At 47.4% G+C, this 17146-nt stretch overlaps 1 protein-coding gene across 1 annotated transcript in view; it reads right to left on the bottom strand.

Moving 5' to 3' along the window:
- Positions 1-3868, bottom strand: part of RXRG (retinoid X receptor gamma) — a gene marked incomplete at its 5' end in the record, with an annotated part of 40577 nt that extends 36709 nt beyond the window's left edge. Inside the window, one exon of the mRNA XM_082002611.1 lies at positions 3772-3868. Coding sequence (XP_081858737.1) covers positions 3772-3868 — 97 coding nt within the window. The remainder of the gene's footprint in view (positions 1-3771) is intronic.
- Between the last annotated feature and the right edge of the window lie 13278 nt (positions 3869-17146).

Below are 17146 nucleotides of genomic sequence, written 5' to 3' on the forward strand. Positions count from 1 at the left end.
TCTGACATCCCTCGCAAGTAATGGGCCATCCAAGACCTGGCCCCAAAATGTCTCATTCAAGATCTAACAACATTTCTGGAAAAAGCTTGGAAAAGGCAGGCCAAGGTGAGAGTGATTTCTGACAGAACCATGTCAAAGGCTTCCTGTTAAAAAGCCGTAACAGGAACGCAAACAAGAGCCTTGCAGAAAACCCACAGGGCAGCAGGGCCCATCTGAGGCAAGAGCCATGCTCAGCAGCCACCGACAACAAGGACAGGGCAGGCATTCGCACCCTAGCACATCAGAGCCATCACTTCACTGCTTGGCTTTTTCAGGCTCATGCCTATGCGATGCTCCTCCACAAGAGAAAGCACAGAGGAAACTAACTCCAGACAGCTCATATCACCCAGATAGAGAAGACCTTACACATCATTACTTGCAGAGCACAGCAATGCACCACTACACCACACTGTGCCTCCCCATCCTGGCATATTTAGTTTTACTCTCATTTATTGCATTTTCCCAGAGATTTCCTCTCTGCCCTCATTGTCACACACAAGGATGAGCCTTGAGAGAGCACCCTGCTGCCCCATCCTCTCCCATTCCCAAGGGCAGCCCAGCACCCCTCCCCAGGGAGGCAGCAGCTGCTTGGCAGTAGGATATTGCTAGCACAAGCAAGGGACTTACAGGAAGAGCAGAGCCAGACATCACACAAGGCACATGGTGAGGACTATTCAGCTCAACTTCGGAATCACCCCAACAACCTACTGCAGCAGGAGTAACAGAGAAAGCAGGCAGGATCACAGCAAGAGATGAGAAATCTAACTCCAAACCACTCTCCAGCCTCATCCTCTGGGTAAAAAAGCCCTTGAGCTTTCAGATGAAATAGATCAAGAGAAGACTCAAAACACCTGCAACAAACACCCACCCACCCTTTTCCCTGCTGCTGTCACTGCCATAATGCCTGCTACAACACTCTAGGTCTAGCCTAGGAGAAACCTCCTTCTCATCAGATAATCAGGCTTTTAGTGTCTCCTGTCTGCTGCAAAGAGTTGGTCCAGCAATTAAAAGTCTTCTCCCTAGAAGGTCACTGGAGTTATATGAAAGTCCCAGCTCCCTGACTTCAAAACAGAAATTTCTTTCTCGTGCAAAGGCCATCTCCAAGCCCACTGTCTGAAGGGGACCATCTTGTCCATTGTAAAGGCAGCATCTCCCAGCTCCCTGCCAGTGTTTTCAGGCATGCGTGAGCTTGTCTTTGAGGAAGACAAAGGCAGGCTAGCCCTGCACCCATGAAAGGTTGCCGATCCCTCCTGTAAACCAATTGCCTCCGCAAAGTTCGGAATGAATCTTCAGAGCTGTCAAAAGGAAAGATCGGGCAGAACCTGCAACCGTGCTTAAAAAGGTCAGCTGGGAAAAGTCAGGGTGGGAAGGGTGCTCAGTTTATTGACAGATGCAGAGTGAAGGGGCTAACCTGTGAGTACCTGCAAGCGGGTTTTGGCAGCACACGCTAGACTTCAACTCTGGCCTCTGTTGGCTGTAGCTGTTGACAAATCCTTTGAAGATTGCTTCCAGAAAACAGCGTCTGGGGTGTAAGCCTGAAACTGAGACTGGGGCTAAGCACCAGGCAGAGCTCTTGTGCAGCCCTCCTTCATCCTGTGGGATGAGAGCAGCCTAGTGGGATGGATGCCTTTCTGGCCCTCGTGACCCAGATGAGCTTTTTAGATCTCTTGAGACTAGAACATAATTTTCTTTCTGTCCTTCGCTTACATGCGTACCTATTTGTCCAGGTTTCTGCAGGAAATAGAGCTGTCAGCATCCAGGCATTTGCTGGCAGTTTCTCATCGATAAAGTGAATCACCCCAGTAAAAAGCCAGGGAATCTTCCAAAACTGACGGAATTTGACCCGAACTCCCCTCACCCTTGGAGCAATTTAGACTCCAGATATCTTGAGGGTTTGGAGTACTTGTAAAAATAAATAAATAGAATTTTTAAAAATTACAATGATTCCTCAATGCCCCAGGTGGTTATAACATGGGTTCTGCCAACACAGAAATGTACCAAAGATGTCTTAGAGCCATGCATCACCTTCCCATTTGTGTGGCACTACAGAAATCTCACCAGAATGGCACCAGCTCCCCACAGCTTCATGCAGGGATCTGTATGCCAGCACTACCAGCAGGCACAAGCCTAGGTGTCTTTTCCAAAATGCTTTCAAGTTCCTGCCTAGCTCTGTCCTGCCTTTTCCCAAAGTCCGCTTCCCCTTAGCCTGGCTCAGAGGAAGGATTTGAACCCACAGGCTCTTTGTGTGCCTCACAGGTGGTTTGACTCCAGACTACAGGAGGGATTTGGCAGCCCCTTGCCACACTCAGAGCTGCTACCAGCTGGGTGAGTCCTGGACACCAGCAAGTATGCCTTTGGGGCAGACATCAGCAATGGCAGGGGCCCTGCTGTGCCCCCACAGGCTGCCAATACCCACCAAGGACAGCCATGCACAGCCGCCAAGGGAATGGAGTCAAAGAGGAGGGGAAAGCAACTTCACTGCAAGCTCAAGCCAGAGCCAGCAAATGCCTACCCACTGCCTGATGCCGTGTCATTTCAGCTTGCTGCCTGCCTGTTTGCACTCAGTTAACTTTCCTGGCCTTTTGGGAACAATCCCTGCCCTCTCTGCCCAAAACAGGTGGGTTTCAATTCCCAGGGTTCGACCCTGGTGCAAAGGTGACTCTGCATGACTGGATCAATACGAGTGTTGTACCACTGGTTTACCTGATATACAGGAATCAGTCTATCTGCTGATGCTCATTAAACTTGATAAGAATATGTGACATATTTACGACAAAAGCAGCAAGAGAAGTTGTTTTAGATTGTATGTGACTTGGAAATATATAAACACAAGTAAATATATTCATTTTGGTCAGGATATTGTTATATATATTGCAAAGAAAGAGCTCATAAGCAGCAGAGGTAGTGAAATACATTGGGTCAGTTCAAAACACAAACTAGGTTGAAAGGGATCTGAAATTAATTAGACCATTATGCATTTTCCCAGTGGAATTCTCTCTTTCTGTACATACACACACACATATTTAATATATTTGACAAAATCGGTATTTTCCAGAGAGAGCTTCAGTTTTTGGAGAAACATCACTGTATTAAAAGTATTATTCTCATGGAAAATTCCTGACTAGCTTTACATATAACTTCCATCCGTCCTTTGTTAACCTTTATGAGCTGATCCCCAGAACTCCTTCGGTATAAGCCATTGCAGTCCTCATCTGTAAATACAGTATCCCCTTCCATGACCTGGACATTCTTATTCTTATTTCCCTCTGTTGCAGAAGGAAAGCACAGGCTCAGAGAAAACAGATCTGGAAGGGACCTGGCAACCTCATCTCATACAGCTTCCTGTCCCAAATCAGACCAGAAACCTTCAGGAGCAGAGCTGCCACCTCCTTCCCCAGCCCAGCTGTCCCATCACATCTCTACCACCCCTGTTAAATGGCTTTTCCCTGTGTCTAAACTGAGCCTTCCCTCCTGCAATGGAGAGTGTAGCACAGTGCTACGAGGGTTTCTTTCCAAAACCTGTGCCTGAATTAAACTCCCATGAAGGCTCCGTTCATTCGGTGCCTATTGCTACAGGAGTAGCATGCCCAGGAGGCTGGGCAAGCCCCCACTGCTCTTGGCGATGGCCACAGAGGTGTCCTGCCATCCCTCTGTGCAGCTGCCCAATCCACAGCTGAGCTCGCAGTGCTGCTTGGCACAGCCGATCCGCATGGCGTCAGGGCAAGGACTTACAGAAGTGTGGGAAGGAGCCCGTCTCCAGGGAATAAGGAGCCTGTGTGCCCGGCTGCATTTCCAACCTGCGTCCTGTCTCTTCAGTGGACTCAACCATGAAGGGAGGTTTGGGATCAGCTCTCTCAGCTGTGCTGGGCTGTTGGAGAAAGAAAGGCGTGTTTACACATTACAGAGCAGCATCCTCACGACCTGTTCTAAGTTACAAATTTACCTCCCAGACCTTGACCGGGGCTGGGGTTTCCTGTGTTTGCTCTTTGGGCTCCTGTCTCTTTGGAAAGCGGGAGGTGTTGCAATGCTGGGGGGAGGGCTAGCTGCACAGGCTCCTTGGGAAAGGCTGTGCAATGCAAACGAGTTGGTCCAAAGTGGCTCTGCTGAGAAAGTATCTCCTGGAAGTGATTTCTTTTCTAACCCTGGCTCCTGATGGAACAAAACCAAGCAAACAACTGCCATCCCATCTGAGCATGCATCCCAGTTCTGCTTTCCTGCTGCCTGCCAGTTGGTCTTTTTTCTGTCATCTGCAAGCATACACAATCTATCTGATAACAAAACGTGCCATTGAGAAGGTGGCAGTATTAGCCACTGGACTCCAGTGGAGACCAGGCGTAAGACCAGGCAAAAAAGCTGGCTTTTGCCTCACCTAAGCTGTCTGAGGACTGTGGGGGCAGGTGACAAAGGAGCAATGTCCTGTACGCAGTCCTGGGCAGCGTCACTAGCTGCTTGCAGGTGACCTGGACAGTCCCTTGTATGTGGAAGGCTTTCGGAAGCCAACCGGCCAGTGCTGTGACCACTTTTTCTTGCGCTGAAGTTAGAGCCGCTGGCTTTGTCCCTGTGCCTGCTTATCTCTGTTACACTCTCAAACCGTGTGTGGGCGTCTGCCTGCATCTTCCCTCCGTGTTTGGATTTTGCCAGTCCTGATGGAGAAGAGCTACAAGCAAACAACATTCCTCTCCCCTGTCTGCACTGATAATCTCAGGATATCATCTCTTCTGCACTCCCCTTCAGGCTGTGTCAACATCGCCGGGGTTGTGGAGGGCAGGATTGCTCTGACTTCGGTGTCCCATCCCATACACTGTGTGCTGCCCAGCCCAGCACAACCGCACAAAGAATATTCCTCTGTGATGTGAGTCAGACCTGCTCGGGATTTTTAACCACCATCCTCTCCTAGATTTCTCCACATTTACAACAATAAAACATGTAGGTCCCAGAATGATGTCAAGACATCACTCTGGAGAAAGGAGAACCTTTCAGAGACTTTAAGCAACCAGAGCCTCTGCATTGCTTTAATACCCTGAGACAGAGCATTGCTAAAGCCAAGGTGGGCCACACAGCCCCTTCCTTCCACATCAGTGCCAACTGCAGGGACATCTGCAGGAGAAACAGCCGCAGGGAGTCCAGGCAGGCAGAGGTAGCAAGGGTTTGAATTTTTGAATTGCTGGTTTGCTTTTGCTTGCACTTTCAGGAAATTCTTCATCTGAAATTCCAACAAACTCCTCAAACTCAAGTTCTCATGGAGCTGAAACCCTCCAGGGTAGTCTGGATTGGAGCCAGGAGGTGAGAAAAGAAACATAAGATACGCTGTGGCATCAGCTCAGGGACCTCTTTAGGAGCCACAGAAATCCAGCGTGCTCTGCTGTCTCTTCTCCCCACAAGTATTGCGTCTGTTAACATCCTTACACTGCTGTGGGTGAGATGGATCCAAACTTCCTGGTTTTTTTACCCCAGAAGGGCTGCCCAGCAGTCCCTAGTCAGGGACTCCAGATCTTCTCGAACCTGCCACTGACCTCTCGGATCCACTCAGGTTTGCCTCCCCAGTTCCCACAGACAGCAAGATTTCTGTGCCCTGAGCTGCAGTGCTTGGATTCCTCTTGCTATCCCTTTTTCTTTCTCAGACCTAACATATCAGAGCAGATGCCAGAGCAGGGAGCCACTCCAGAAACGAATCTGCGGTGTTACGTGGCACAGCTTTAATTACATGACAGGAGCCAGAAGAAAGGCTGTGAAACACTGCTCTTTCAAAATCAGAGCAGTTTGCACGGCTGCACGCAGAAGTAGCAGGACATGAACTCTGCAAGCACACAAAACAGCCAAATCAATGTCCTGTTGATACAGCCTAGCAAAATAAGCTAATGATGGACAGTACTGCAGGTTTTCATATGTGAGGGAAGGATTTACAGTGATACCAAAGGAATTATTTCAGCCCCACAGTAACAATACCCACTCGCTTCCTTATTATATTTTATTGAACTTGCCCTAAATACATGTGGCTGGAGGAAATGATGCATAAATTACTAACGAGTTAATTCTTGCTCCAACACAGACTCACAACAGCCCTTTGAAGGGGAACCAGGAAAGACAATGTGTGAAAGGATAAAGGCAGTGAGACAAGCTTGGATGTAATAATCCCATGTGAATGATTATTGCTGCAACTAATGTAATCTAATAATGAAGAATTTACGCCAGATGTCCCCCGGAATATGCCAGGCAGACTCGGGATTCAGCAGTGGATCCATTTCTAAGGAAACCTTGTTAGGAGGAAAAAAAAATGCTGTTGTCTGATCATCAAATGAGAGGCTGTAGACCTTTATAGTCAAAGTCACAATAAAAGCATGCTTTGCAAAGCTTCCTGGGAACGTGTTCATTAGGCCTGATTCCCAATTTGTTTTCAGGTGAAGTCTAAGATGTTGGGTTTGCCCTATAAAGCTCCTAACAGTCTGGAAGCAGCCCATTTCAGAAGCTGCCCCTTACCCCAAGCCAGAGCTGCCACCAGGATTTCCCCTGTGTTCCCTGGGGCAGAGAGGGAGCTGCTGGAAGGGCAAGCTCCAGGACAAGTGAATGAAGAGTGGAGAATTGCCTCCTTTTATTTATTTTGAACTTGCACCCTTTCAGCTCTCACAAAGATATGCTAGACCAGAGCTCCATCCCCATCCTGAGCATGATGCACCCCATACACCCTCTTCTTTCTCACAAGCAGCATATGGGGACACCGTGTAGCAGGGAAAACAGAGAACTCTGTACCAGAGGTGTATCATGGTACACCCAGGCTGCTGCAAAATAAGATCAGCTTCACCTTGGTTCATGCCATTTAGAAGCCCATTTTGCAACAGGCATGTTGAGCATAGGTGTGGTGGAGCACTGCTGGCCATCCAGGTCTTCAGGAAGACCTGAACTAGACCAAATTTATTGCCCAAAGTGCGGACCAGAGTTGGGATGATTTGTTATTTCAGATCCAGCACTGAATGAATGCTCTTCTGGCCCAGGTATGAGGACAGCACTACCAATGGGCACTGATTTCCATGGCATTTTAGGCAATCAGACAAACCAGAGACCCAACATCAACACTTCCTCTTCACTCAAAAACCTACATGATCTAAGTTTACAAAACAGGCACAAACCACAATTTTTGCTCTCCCTTCTTGCTTCTGCTGCTTATTCATCATCTCTTTGAAGGTATTTTGTATAGCCATTCCAAACACCTATTCCGGTCACACCTTGGGGTTTGAACTGCTGTACATAAATCTTCCTTATTAACCACTGTTATTTAAGTAGCTCTGATGGGAAGAAGGGGGAAGGGAAGCTTTAGCAAGATCCAGATCCACTAAAACACAGACCACTACATTCAACTTGAAAGATTTGTTTAAGCCCCATTAACTTAATTGGGACTTAACATCTTGTTCATTCGTTGTTTTTGCAGAAGACCCAGAGATCTCCACAGTGAACCTGTGACTCCAGTACTGAGTCATGGGCATGGAACCTGGTTAGATTGTGTCAAACTTACAGCCACAGTGCCTCTCCGGTGATCCTGCTTTTTCAGCTAGCTTGCTAAGGTAGGCTGCTTGTCTGTTGAAATCTATTTCATGGGGGCTCTTTGATCTGAGCCTGTGTGCTGCCGTTTTCTTCTAACAGGCACACAGCTGCTCCAAAGGGCTTTGCAAACAATAATACAAACATAGCTGCACTTAGGACTTGCAAACCCTGATTTTAGCCAGTTTGCATATCAGACGTCATCATGCCTAGAAATGACTTACAAACAGGACCAAAGATCAGACCTAATTTTAGTAAGCCTTTGGGCTCTGCATCCCCTGACTGCGCTTGTTTTGATGAAACATGATCATAGGATGAAAGAAAGCAAAAACCCAGCTGGCACCTGCTGGGAGGGCAGGAAGAGAGAATCTGGCAGACAGGAGGTTCCTACAGAGATTGCCAACACTACTACACGTCTGTTTTGCTTTCTGGACGGCATGGTGAATCCAAAGGTGATAAACATTTGGCTTGGATGGCCAGACAAGATGTGCCCACATCAGATAGTGCACTCTCCCTCCTCGCTTACTATCATCTCTGCACCTCTCAAGGCAACTCCTTCTGCCATGCTTCAAGTCCCCAGCTCATGAGCTTCAGGGAGGATCCAGGCTCTGCTGGAGTGAAACACGTATGTGGGAATAGCTGCTCCCGTACAAAGAGTAGGCTGGCCAGCTGGGCTACTCTATACCAGACATCTGGAAAACTGATTGCAAATTTCAGTTTGCAGCACAACACAAGGATTGTTGTTAGAGGACATCTTTGAACCTCAGGAAACTTTGAGGTAGCTGTAGTATTTTTAGGACAACAGCTTTATTTACAATTCAGTGCCATGAAAAGACAAATGTTTAACTAAACTGGGAATGACTTTGTTCTCCAAATACTTTCAGTGAGGAAGAGTGACTCTGAAGTAAAAATAATTTACTGTTGTCTGAGTATTAAAAGAGGTTAGTAAAGGTCCTTGACTACCCTTTCTCTTGGTCTGAAGTCTTGAAAAAAGGACTACAGCCCAGTTGTGCTCATTAACCAAAGAGCATTTAGAGTGTTCTCTTTCCACCAGTCAGAATGCAATTTCTTTCCATAAATACCTAGTGGTTTTACTGTGCCATCAAACATGCAGGTGAGCTGGCTCAATACATTCATCAGACGACCACCTGCAGCCTGAATGACTCATGGCCCCTGCAGCAGCAATCAGCAAGTAACATCCTCTGGTGGAGGACAGGCAGACAAGTCAAACCACTGGGATGTAATAACCCTTGTTAGCTTTCAAAACCCATTCCTCACGCCAACTATCTCTCCAGAGAAGCCTATAGCACCTCTTTGGAGAGGTAGGCTGTATGTCTAGGCATGAGGACCTGCACCCTGGGCCCACCTGCTGGATTTTACGGAGGTGGTCTGGCCTCCTGGGCCCCTTCTGGGAAGGAAGGGGCTGCTGATAGCATTACTGTGTCTGCACTCTGTCACAGGGACCGGTGCTTGCCTGCACCGGAAACAACACACTAGGCAAACATGCAGACCTTTGTGGAAGCTACAGCAATTAGGTCAATTAAAAGCTGGGGCAGTCCCATATGTTTTCTGATCTGTTGTTTTTTAGGTCCCCTATTGCACCTGTTCCCACAACATTCAAACACCCTGAAGACTTACATTTTCCCTGCTCCAAACACGGGGACAGAAGGACAGCTGTCCCAGATCAGAGCAAAGGCCTGTTTGGCCTTGTATCCAGCAGCATATAGAGAGGGCAGGAGGATAAGAACGGGACATGGCATCATTCCCCTGGTACAAGTGCTCAGCTCTTCCTGGGAAGGTCCCAAAGCTCTTCTCTAAGGAGTTCAGTATCATTCTGTTTTAGACACAAGGCAGAGGCTTTAATTTCTCAGGCTTAAGTGTCAGCAGTGCTGGGAAACTAAACCTAGTGCTCATTTTTCCAGGCCACAACCTCAGTGTTAAAAGAGCTAATAGCCCCAGCTTGTGATTTCTGAAATGTCCAAACCGATTCAGACACCAAATCACCCCCACTGTCTGGGACCTATGCACTCAAATCCCTGGGGTTGCTTGCAGCATCCCTGCAGACGTGAGGTGCCACAGTACTGAGAGCCACTCAGGTGCCTCTCAGAGAGCCCCTATTTTTTGCACAGCGTACACAGCACAACTTCCACCTGCAGTATCACTCACAGCTTGGGACAGGGGTTTCAAGTAGGTGACTTCTCAGGGCTCCTCAAATCCTATTTCCTATGATCCTCTGACAAGTTCTTTCCTCAGGTGCAAGCTTGGGGGAAGCCTGCTCTTCAGAGTTAGATTTGCTTATTACAAAGTCCAGAGGAGTCCATGTTCCCAAAGCTCCTCCAAGACAGATAGTTCACCCTTGCACACTGCATTTCTCTGATGCAGAATCACTTTCTGGAGCTTCACTTCAAGGCCAACATGAAAGCAAAGAGTGTCTGCTGTTCGCAGTCATCTCCATTTCCCCAGCTTATGCTGGAACATGAATAAAGCACTTTAAAAGTCTACGGAGTCTCCATCAACAATTTCTGTCACTAATGGCTGACCTGCAGCACTTGCTTCCACTTAGCAGACAGGGAAGGATGTTGCGAAGGGTCATTCACCATTTAATGGGCTGAGAAACAAAATCTGCTCTGTGTGTGTGCAAGGAAACAGGAAGCAAAAGTGACAAAACAAAAGCATTGACTGACCCATTGTGCACATGTGTGTGGGCGTGTGTGTGTGCATGTTATTAGCTTCGTCTGGCAGCATTTGAAACACTTGCGTCGGCACCTAAAGGAACTGCTTCTGAATTCAATGCAGCCAGACTGAATGAATTGCAGCCTGGAGAAAAGGGTGATCTGTGTCTGACTTCTTTTCAGCACTTACATGCTGAATGCTTGTAAGTGACTAAAGATGCTTGTTTGTAAGTAACTACAGTTACAAGAAACTTTTTATATCCAGTATGTTTTTAAAATGCGGATTTTAAACTCAATGTTAGGAAAGGCATGGATTTTTTAATGCCTTGAGAGCTATCCTCCTGGCATGCCAGCTGGGATTTTACAGCACTCTGAGCAGAAGCTAAACCCTCTACTCAGGCAGGGCAAATTAAACAGGGCACTGAATATTCCTGAAGAAAGAGCTAATAGAGGGAAAAGAAAATGAAGCAGATCAATCTGTACAGACCTCAGCAGTAATATCCAGTTGCCCCAGTTCAAAAGAGCAGAGTGACAAATGCATTCAGGTGAATGGCTGGCCTGTCTCTAGTGCAAATAAACCACCAGCCTGAGCAAACTCTGCATGTCTGAGTAGTGCATGCAAAATTCAGTGTGGCTTTACCAATTGCCCACACAATGCAAACTGCCTCTGCTTCCTCCAAGGGCATGTGGCGAGGGTCTCTCACCTCTACCCCAAGCCCTGTCCCCACCAAAAAAGCCAGGGAGAAGAGCACAAAAGGGCACAAAGAAGAGCACAGAAGGGCAGGCGAGAAGGGTCTTGCAAAACAGAGACGGAGCTGTTCTTCCCTCCAGGAAACGAGGAAGAGCAGTAGAGAACATGGGCTCCCTCCTGCATGGCTCCATGATGACTACTTCATCACCCTCAAGTGCTTCAGCCAAATCCTCTGCCTTTAGTTGCAAGAGATTACTGACACAGGTGAGTTTTTCTCCACAAGTGCCCTTGACAGAGTAGAAGAACCTTTGCTACATGTGGTTGTTTGCAGGGATTGTGTTGGTCAAAAGTGATTTGCTGTAAGGTAGAAAAGATCTACTCCATTCTCTGACAATGACCTGGCAGTTCCTAACTCATCTGCAGAGCTTTCCTCTGCTGCCTTCGAGGGCCATCCAGATCAGACTCCAGTCTGGGAACAGCCCTGTGACATAGACAGCATCCCCTGCTCTCCACCCAGGGACCAACCTGGGGTCTCTGGGACTAACTGAGGCAAGAAAGGAGGAGGAAATACAGTGAGGACTGGAGCGAGCCCTTTCTCTCTATCTCAGGATAAGGCTTTCTAGGACTACCTCCACTGTTTTTCTGCTCAAACCATATCATTTCCTCATGGGATATCTTGGTTGTTCATGTGAAGCCAGCATTTCACCATGTCTGATTTTTATGTTATCTGGATTGTTTGTGCTGACATGAGATAAGGTGAAGCCGGGACATTGCTGTTTTGTGCAGTGTGGGCTGTGCTATATTTTCCTCTTGGTTTAGGCCAGGCTGGGCTTGATTTCCCAAGATACCAAAGTGAACACATCCTGCTTGATTGCAGCCCGTCCTTTCCCAGAAATCATCCTGTGGAGTAAAGCCCTGTTTCCTGTCTCCCCTTTAACCCTTTTTCTTCCACTCAAGCGCTCTATTGACCCAAGGCCTGCTCCAGAAGGCATGGATTCAGTGTGATTCCCTCTTCCTGCCCACTCAGAGGCTGTCAAAAGCCCAAAATGACAGCACTGGAGTGCCAGAAGCAAGCAAGTCACCTGCAATTTCACACCTGCCATCGCTGCTTTCATGGCAGCTGGTGAGGCGAGAAGTTGAAGGTCCCACTTGGCCCAGGCTGAAAGTCAAAGCAACTGTTGGGCTTTTCAGGGAATGTCCTTCCCTGAAGTGGGAAGGCAGGTAGAAAACCTGCTGGCAGCTGCCTGGGGGCATCTGCTGCCTTTCTGAGGAGGCATTTATGCTTTTTGCATGCTGTCCTGTTCTTGGCAGCAGTTTTCCCAAGCTGGAAAAAGCATTGGCCATCACTGTCTGTGGAAACACTTTCTTCACCACTGGAGCCACAGATGAACTGTGTTGGCCAAGTCCATGTCTCTTCTAGGTGAGATTTAGTAGTGCCAGGTGAGTAGCGATAACCATCCAGCAAGTTTTGACTCCACTAGCCAAATCTAACCTGGAATTTTGCTTGTTTCACCATAAAGGCATGCATGAGAGAGGCTGTAAACCAGGCTAGGAAGCTCTATAGTACAACTGTGCAAATGCTATGACAGGTTGCACTCTGATGACTGCTTTTCTGCCCTCCACCAAGCTTCTGCTGCCCACTACCAACAGGAGGATTGCCTGCCTGTCCATGGGCTAGCCCATGCTGCATGTCACATTTGATGAGAGTTACAGCTCCCAGGGAACAGCTATCTTATGGTCCTCTCTGTCCCTGACCAAGAGCTCACCATGGCAACTTTCTCCTCCAGGACTATGGGCTGAAGACCCTCACCAACCACCCACTACCAGCTGCACATTAGCAGCATGCTTAAGCCAGGAGGAGGGAGCGAGCCCCCTGCAAGAACCAGAGGAATTCAAATGGGAACAAGACTCAGGACAGAAACCAGACTCAGAGGCTTGCCTGTGTTGCATTGCACATTGTGTGTTGCGGTCGGGCCTCCTGGCCCTAATACCCTCTGACAGCTCCCAGAGCAGGAGCTGAGCAGGTTAGTGATTTGAGCACGACACCAACTCCTGCGGGAGCTGCTGCTGCTTCAAAGTCCCTGCTGCCAGTCCTCAGCAAAGCACGCAAGGAGCTGCAAAGACCTCCACTCTCCAGAGCCTGTAACAGTGACCTATCTTCGTGAGTGAAGAACTGCTGGCCAAATGGTGGGTCCAGTCCAACCCTTGAAAACTGGAGCTCTGAAAAGCAACTTCAGCTAGGCTCTGGTAAATGACTGCTTGTTTGATGGCTAATTGCTTATGAAAACAGAAGGCACAAACCCAATCTGGGCAGGGCTTATACTGTCTATATCACCAAGGGCCACAGAGACACTTACCCCAAATCAAACACTACCTGTCTGTTTGAGACTTTAAGTGAAATTTTGTTTCTAAGTCCTCTTCTGTCAGACTGCAGATGTGAAAAACTAAAGCCACCTGCGTAGCCCAGTTCATCAGGAATGTGTTAAGTTACACCACAAAAACCATCCCCTTGCCATGCAGCAGACACGCAGAGCTGTGAAAGGACATGCGTGCCTCCCAGTTAATGTCACCTTCACAGCTTCAATAGGTCACAGCACAAGCAGACATCCACTCCAAAATAAGATGCCAGGCAAAACAGTTCTGAACAATGCCACAGGCCTAGGGAGAGCTGAGGAATTTAAGGGAAATGGGACAACAGGGAATAAGGAAAGTCCCTCCAGCAAAGACCCTGTGGCCCTTTGGTGGTTGCACAACACTGCACCATATAGAAGAGTGATACTATGGAGTTATTAAATGACCACCTGGCAGCAAGTGTTCCCATGGCCACTCTTGCCAGCACAGGAACTATATAGAGAGCAAACAACAGAAGTGCTGTGTCCACAGTCACTGCAACAGAGACACATCCACTGCAACTAAAATGACTTTCTGAAGATCCTGAAGGCCTGGACACACCATGCCATCATAGCTGGTAATTCATATCCTGAAGCAGGAAAAAACAGTGCCAGGAGAGGATCAATAATCAAGCGACCCGGACAAGCACAGGATAGGGTTTTGCCTGTCAACTGGACTAATGTTAACTATGAGGACAGATGTAACCTGTAAGTCACTGGAAGGGTGACTCCCTTCAGGGAGTCTTACTCCGGCCTAGGGAATATATGGGAGAGATAGAGGACTAATCCCACTCAAATGTGGTCTCACTCCTGCTGCCTCTGGAATGGGATGAAGGCTTAGGAGAAAGAGAGGGAGTAATTTTATAGTCTGTTTTTGGCAATAAAGTCCCTGTAAGATCCCAGGGAAAGCTGCTAGAAGCACCAGCTCTGGTCAGCTCCTGGGAAAGGAGAAGCTGGGCTACCCTGACTGCAGCAGGGTGGGAGCTCTGCTGGCCTGAACAGCTCTCCCCAGAGGATGCTACAGGGCCATGCATGTAGAGGACAACAACAAGGACAGGCTGGGGGACCCATGTGGTGGTTTAGCTCTCTAAACAGCTCCTGCAGGGATTCAGAGCAGGGCGTTTCGGGCTAATCTCTATGCCCCCTCAGGGAACCTGAAGGATTACTGCTCTACATCTGCTCACACGGTTGGGCCCCACCTTGTCAAGGCGGGGGAAGTGCTGACAGCCGCTCTCAGTTCTATAATCGGTTTGGGATAAACAGCAATGGGCCCTGTCCACTGTGGCACCTCTTAATTGACTGTCTCGCTCACAGGCCTGACAGCTTCTTTTGAGCCTTGCCTAGGGCAGAAATGCATCATTGGTTTATCATCAAGGGCTGGCTCCTGGCAGCAGCTATGGAGGCCACAGTGCAGTTTCCTTGGCTATGTCAGGGGTTGGGGAAGGGTGGCCACAGGAGTGCCTAGCCATCACTGGCACCTGGCCAGCACTAGCCCATGGCAGAGTCTTTGGCTACAGCCCAAGCCAGGGTAGGAGTGGAGTTTCCTAGACAGGAGTCACCACTAATCCCCAGAGCTGTGCTTTTACCTGTTAGACCAGTCTCCCAGCACTCAACTAACTTCCCAGCAGAAAGTGCTGCAAAAGACCTGCATGGGCTGAAGGGTTTGTGCTGTTAACTGTGTGCCAAGATAACCCACTTGCTTCTCTTTCTGCTCTCCTCTCCCTCCCGAGCATGGCTCTTGCGAAGCTCACTGCTGGTCCAGGCACCTGCTTTATGGGACACTTTGCTGAGCCTTCCTCCTTCCTTTCAGGACTGGGGATGCTGGTTTGGGGTCCAGCTCTGGCTGTGCTAACTCCGAGGCAGTCAGTGCCATCTGCCGGCTGCTCTTTCCTTCACTGCTATGAAAACATGGAAAGCTAAATAAGGGACAGCCTTGCTATTTAGCCAGTCTTTCCCAGCCCCTCGCATCCTGTTGCTGAAGCCATATCCACAGGGCTGACCTAAATCATTTAAGTAATGTACGTTTCCAAAAAGGGAGCATTACATTTAAAACATTTTATTAAATACTGTTACAAATAGGACAATACATATCAGATTTTAAGTCAGAGATTCTTAATTTATGATTATAACTTAAACATAACTTATGCATAAAGACTTTCTCACTTCAAGTCCTTTAACAGCTTAATTAATCATACTTGCAATATATATACATAAATCTCAGGCTTCCATTTTATTTGTAAATAATGTGCAGGCATGAAATCCATACAAACACCTCTGAAGTATTTTTAAATTACCTGGGCCCATATCAATGGCCACAGACCTACTCAGGAACAGGTATTTTACAATACATTTACAGCTAACAGCACAGAAATACCCACAGTAGAAATCGCACAATTAAATATTTATGTATACACCTGTATTACAGTGCATAATCCCACAGGGATGAGATCATTTCAGATCTACTTGCTGCATTCAGAAACCAGAATACCTAGTATAAGCACTACAATTCCTAGTGCTATTACCAAAAAAGAAAAAGTTTAAAAGTCCCTAAGCTTTCTGGAACATGCAGCAGAAACCTGAGTAATTGCCCATATCACTATAGGCATATATATAGAGTGGGACATACTCTTGAAATAAACTGACTTCACCAATAAACCAGATCAATGGTTTCAAAGCTATTCAATGAATCAGAATCATAGACCACAGAATCATAGAGTGGTTTGGGTTGGAAGGAACCTTAAAGATCATCTAGTTCCAGCCTCCTGCCATAGGCAGGGACACCTTCCACTAGACCAGGTTGCTCAAAGACCCATCCAACCTGGCCTTGAACCCTTCCAGGGATGGGGCATCCACAACTTCTCTGGGCAACGCGTTCCATGCCTCATTACCCTCATAGTGAACAATATCTTCTTTATATCCAATCTAAATGTACCCTCTTTCAGTTTAAAGCCATTACCACTTGTCCTATTGCTACAAGCTCTTGTAAAAAGTCCAGCTTTCTCGTAGGCCCCCTCCAGGTACAATGAATATTTTTTTTCATCCCAATTACTCCGTTTCTGCAAGTATAACCCATATGTCTCCAGAGAAGACATCTCCAGCAGCGTAGTAAGTCATGTGAAATAATGCGTGTCTTCACCTCACCTAGGTACCTTTGAGTAGACCAGAGGAGAAACCAGCCTCCTCTTTAGGCAGCAGCTTACTATTTGCTCACCATCTGGACAAGAGATGGCAAGCTCCCAGTTATGATAACTACATGACTGAATGTAGACAGTATTTTGCCAGAAGGCCAGAGTTTTACTCTCTGCTTGTCTTCAATGGAAATACCAGACAGCTTGAGTTCAAAATTTCTGAGCAATACACAAGGTCAATCATCTTGTCAGCAAGAGGTAAAAACATCTGGACAGCTGCTGATTTGCATGCAGTTTCATTCTCCGGAAATCTGAGACAAAGTAAAGATGGCTTCAATTCCTGCAGAGAGAACAAAATTCCTCTATAAATTGGAAAATTGGCATAGATTTGTGTTTGCTCTCATTTCAGAGGAATTTTGTATGCAGCAGGTAGCAAAAATGCACAAAAGCTTTCCTAATACCATATGCGGCTGGACAGAATGCTAAGCACTGAATAACCATTTCTAAAGCAATAAATCCATCAGCCTTGTTAGGAACTTTCATGCACTGCCAAGGTGCATACTAGGTACCCCAAAGTATATATTGCTGTTTCAGCAATTGTATAGCAATTAACAGCTCTGATTGCTCAAGTGATTAAAAGTAAGAGAGTTTGTGAATGCAGCTATCTCATGTGCTTACCTGAAACACCCGGAG

Source organism: Phaethon aethereus, assembly GCF_964289735.1.
Source record: "Phaethon aethereus genome assembly, chromosome: 8".
NCBI lineage: Eukaryota > Metazoa > Chordata > Aves > Phaethontiformes > Phaethontidae > Phaethon > Phaethon aethereus.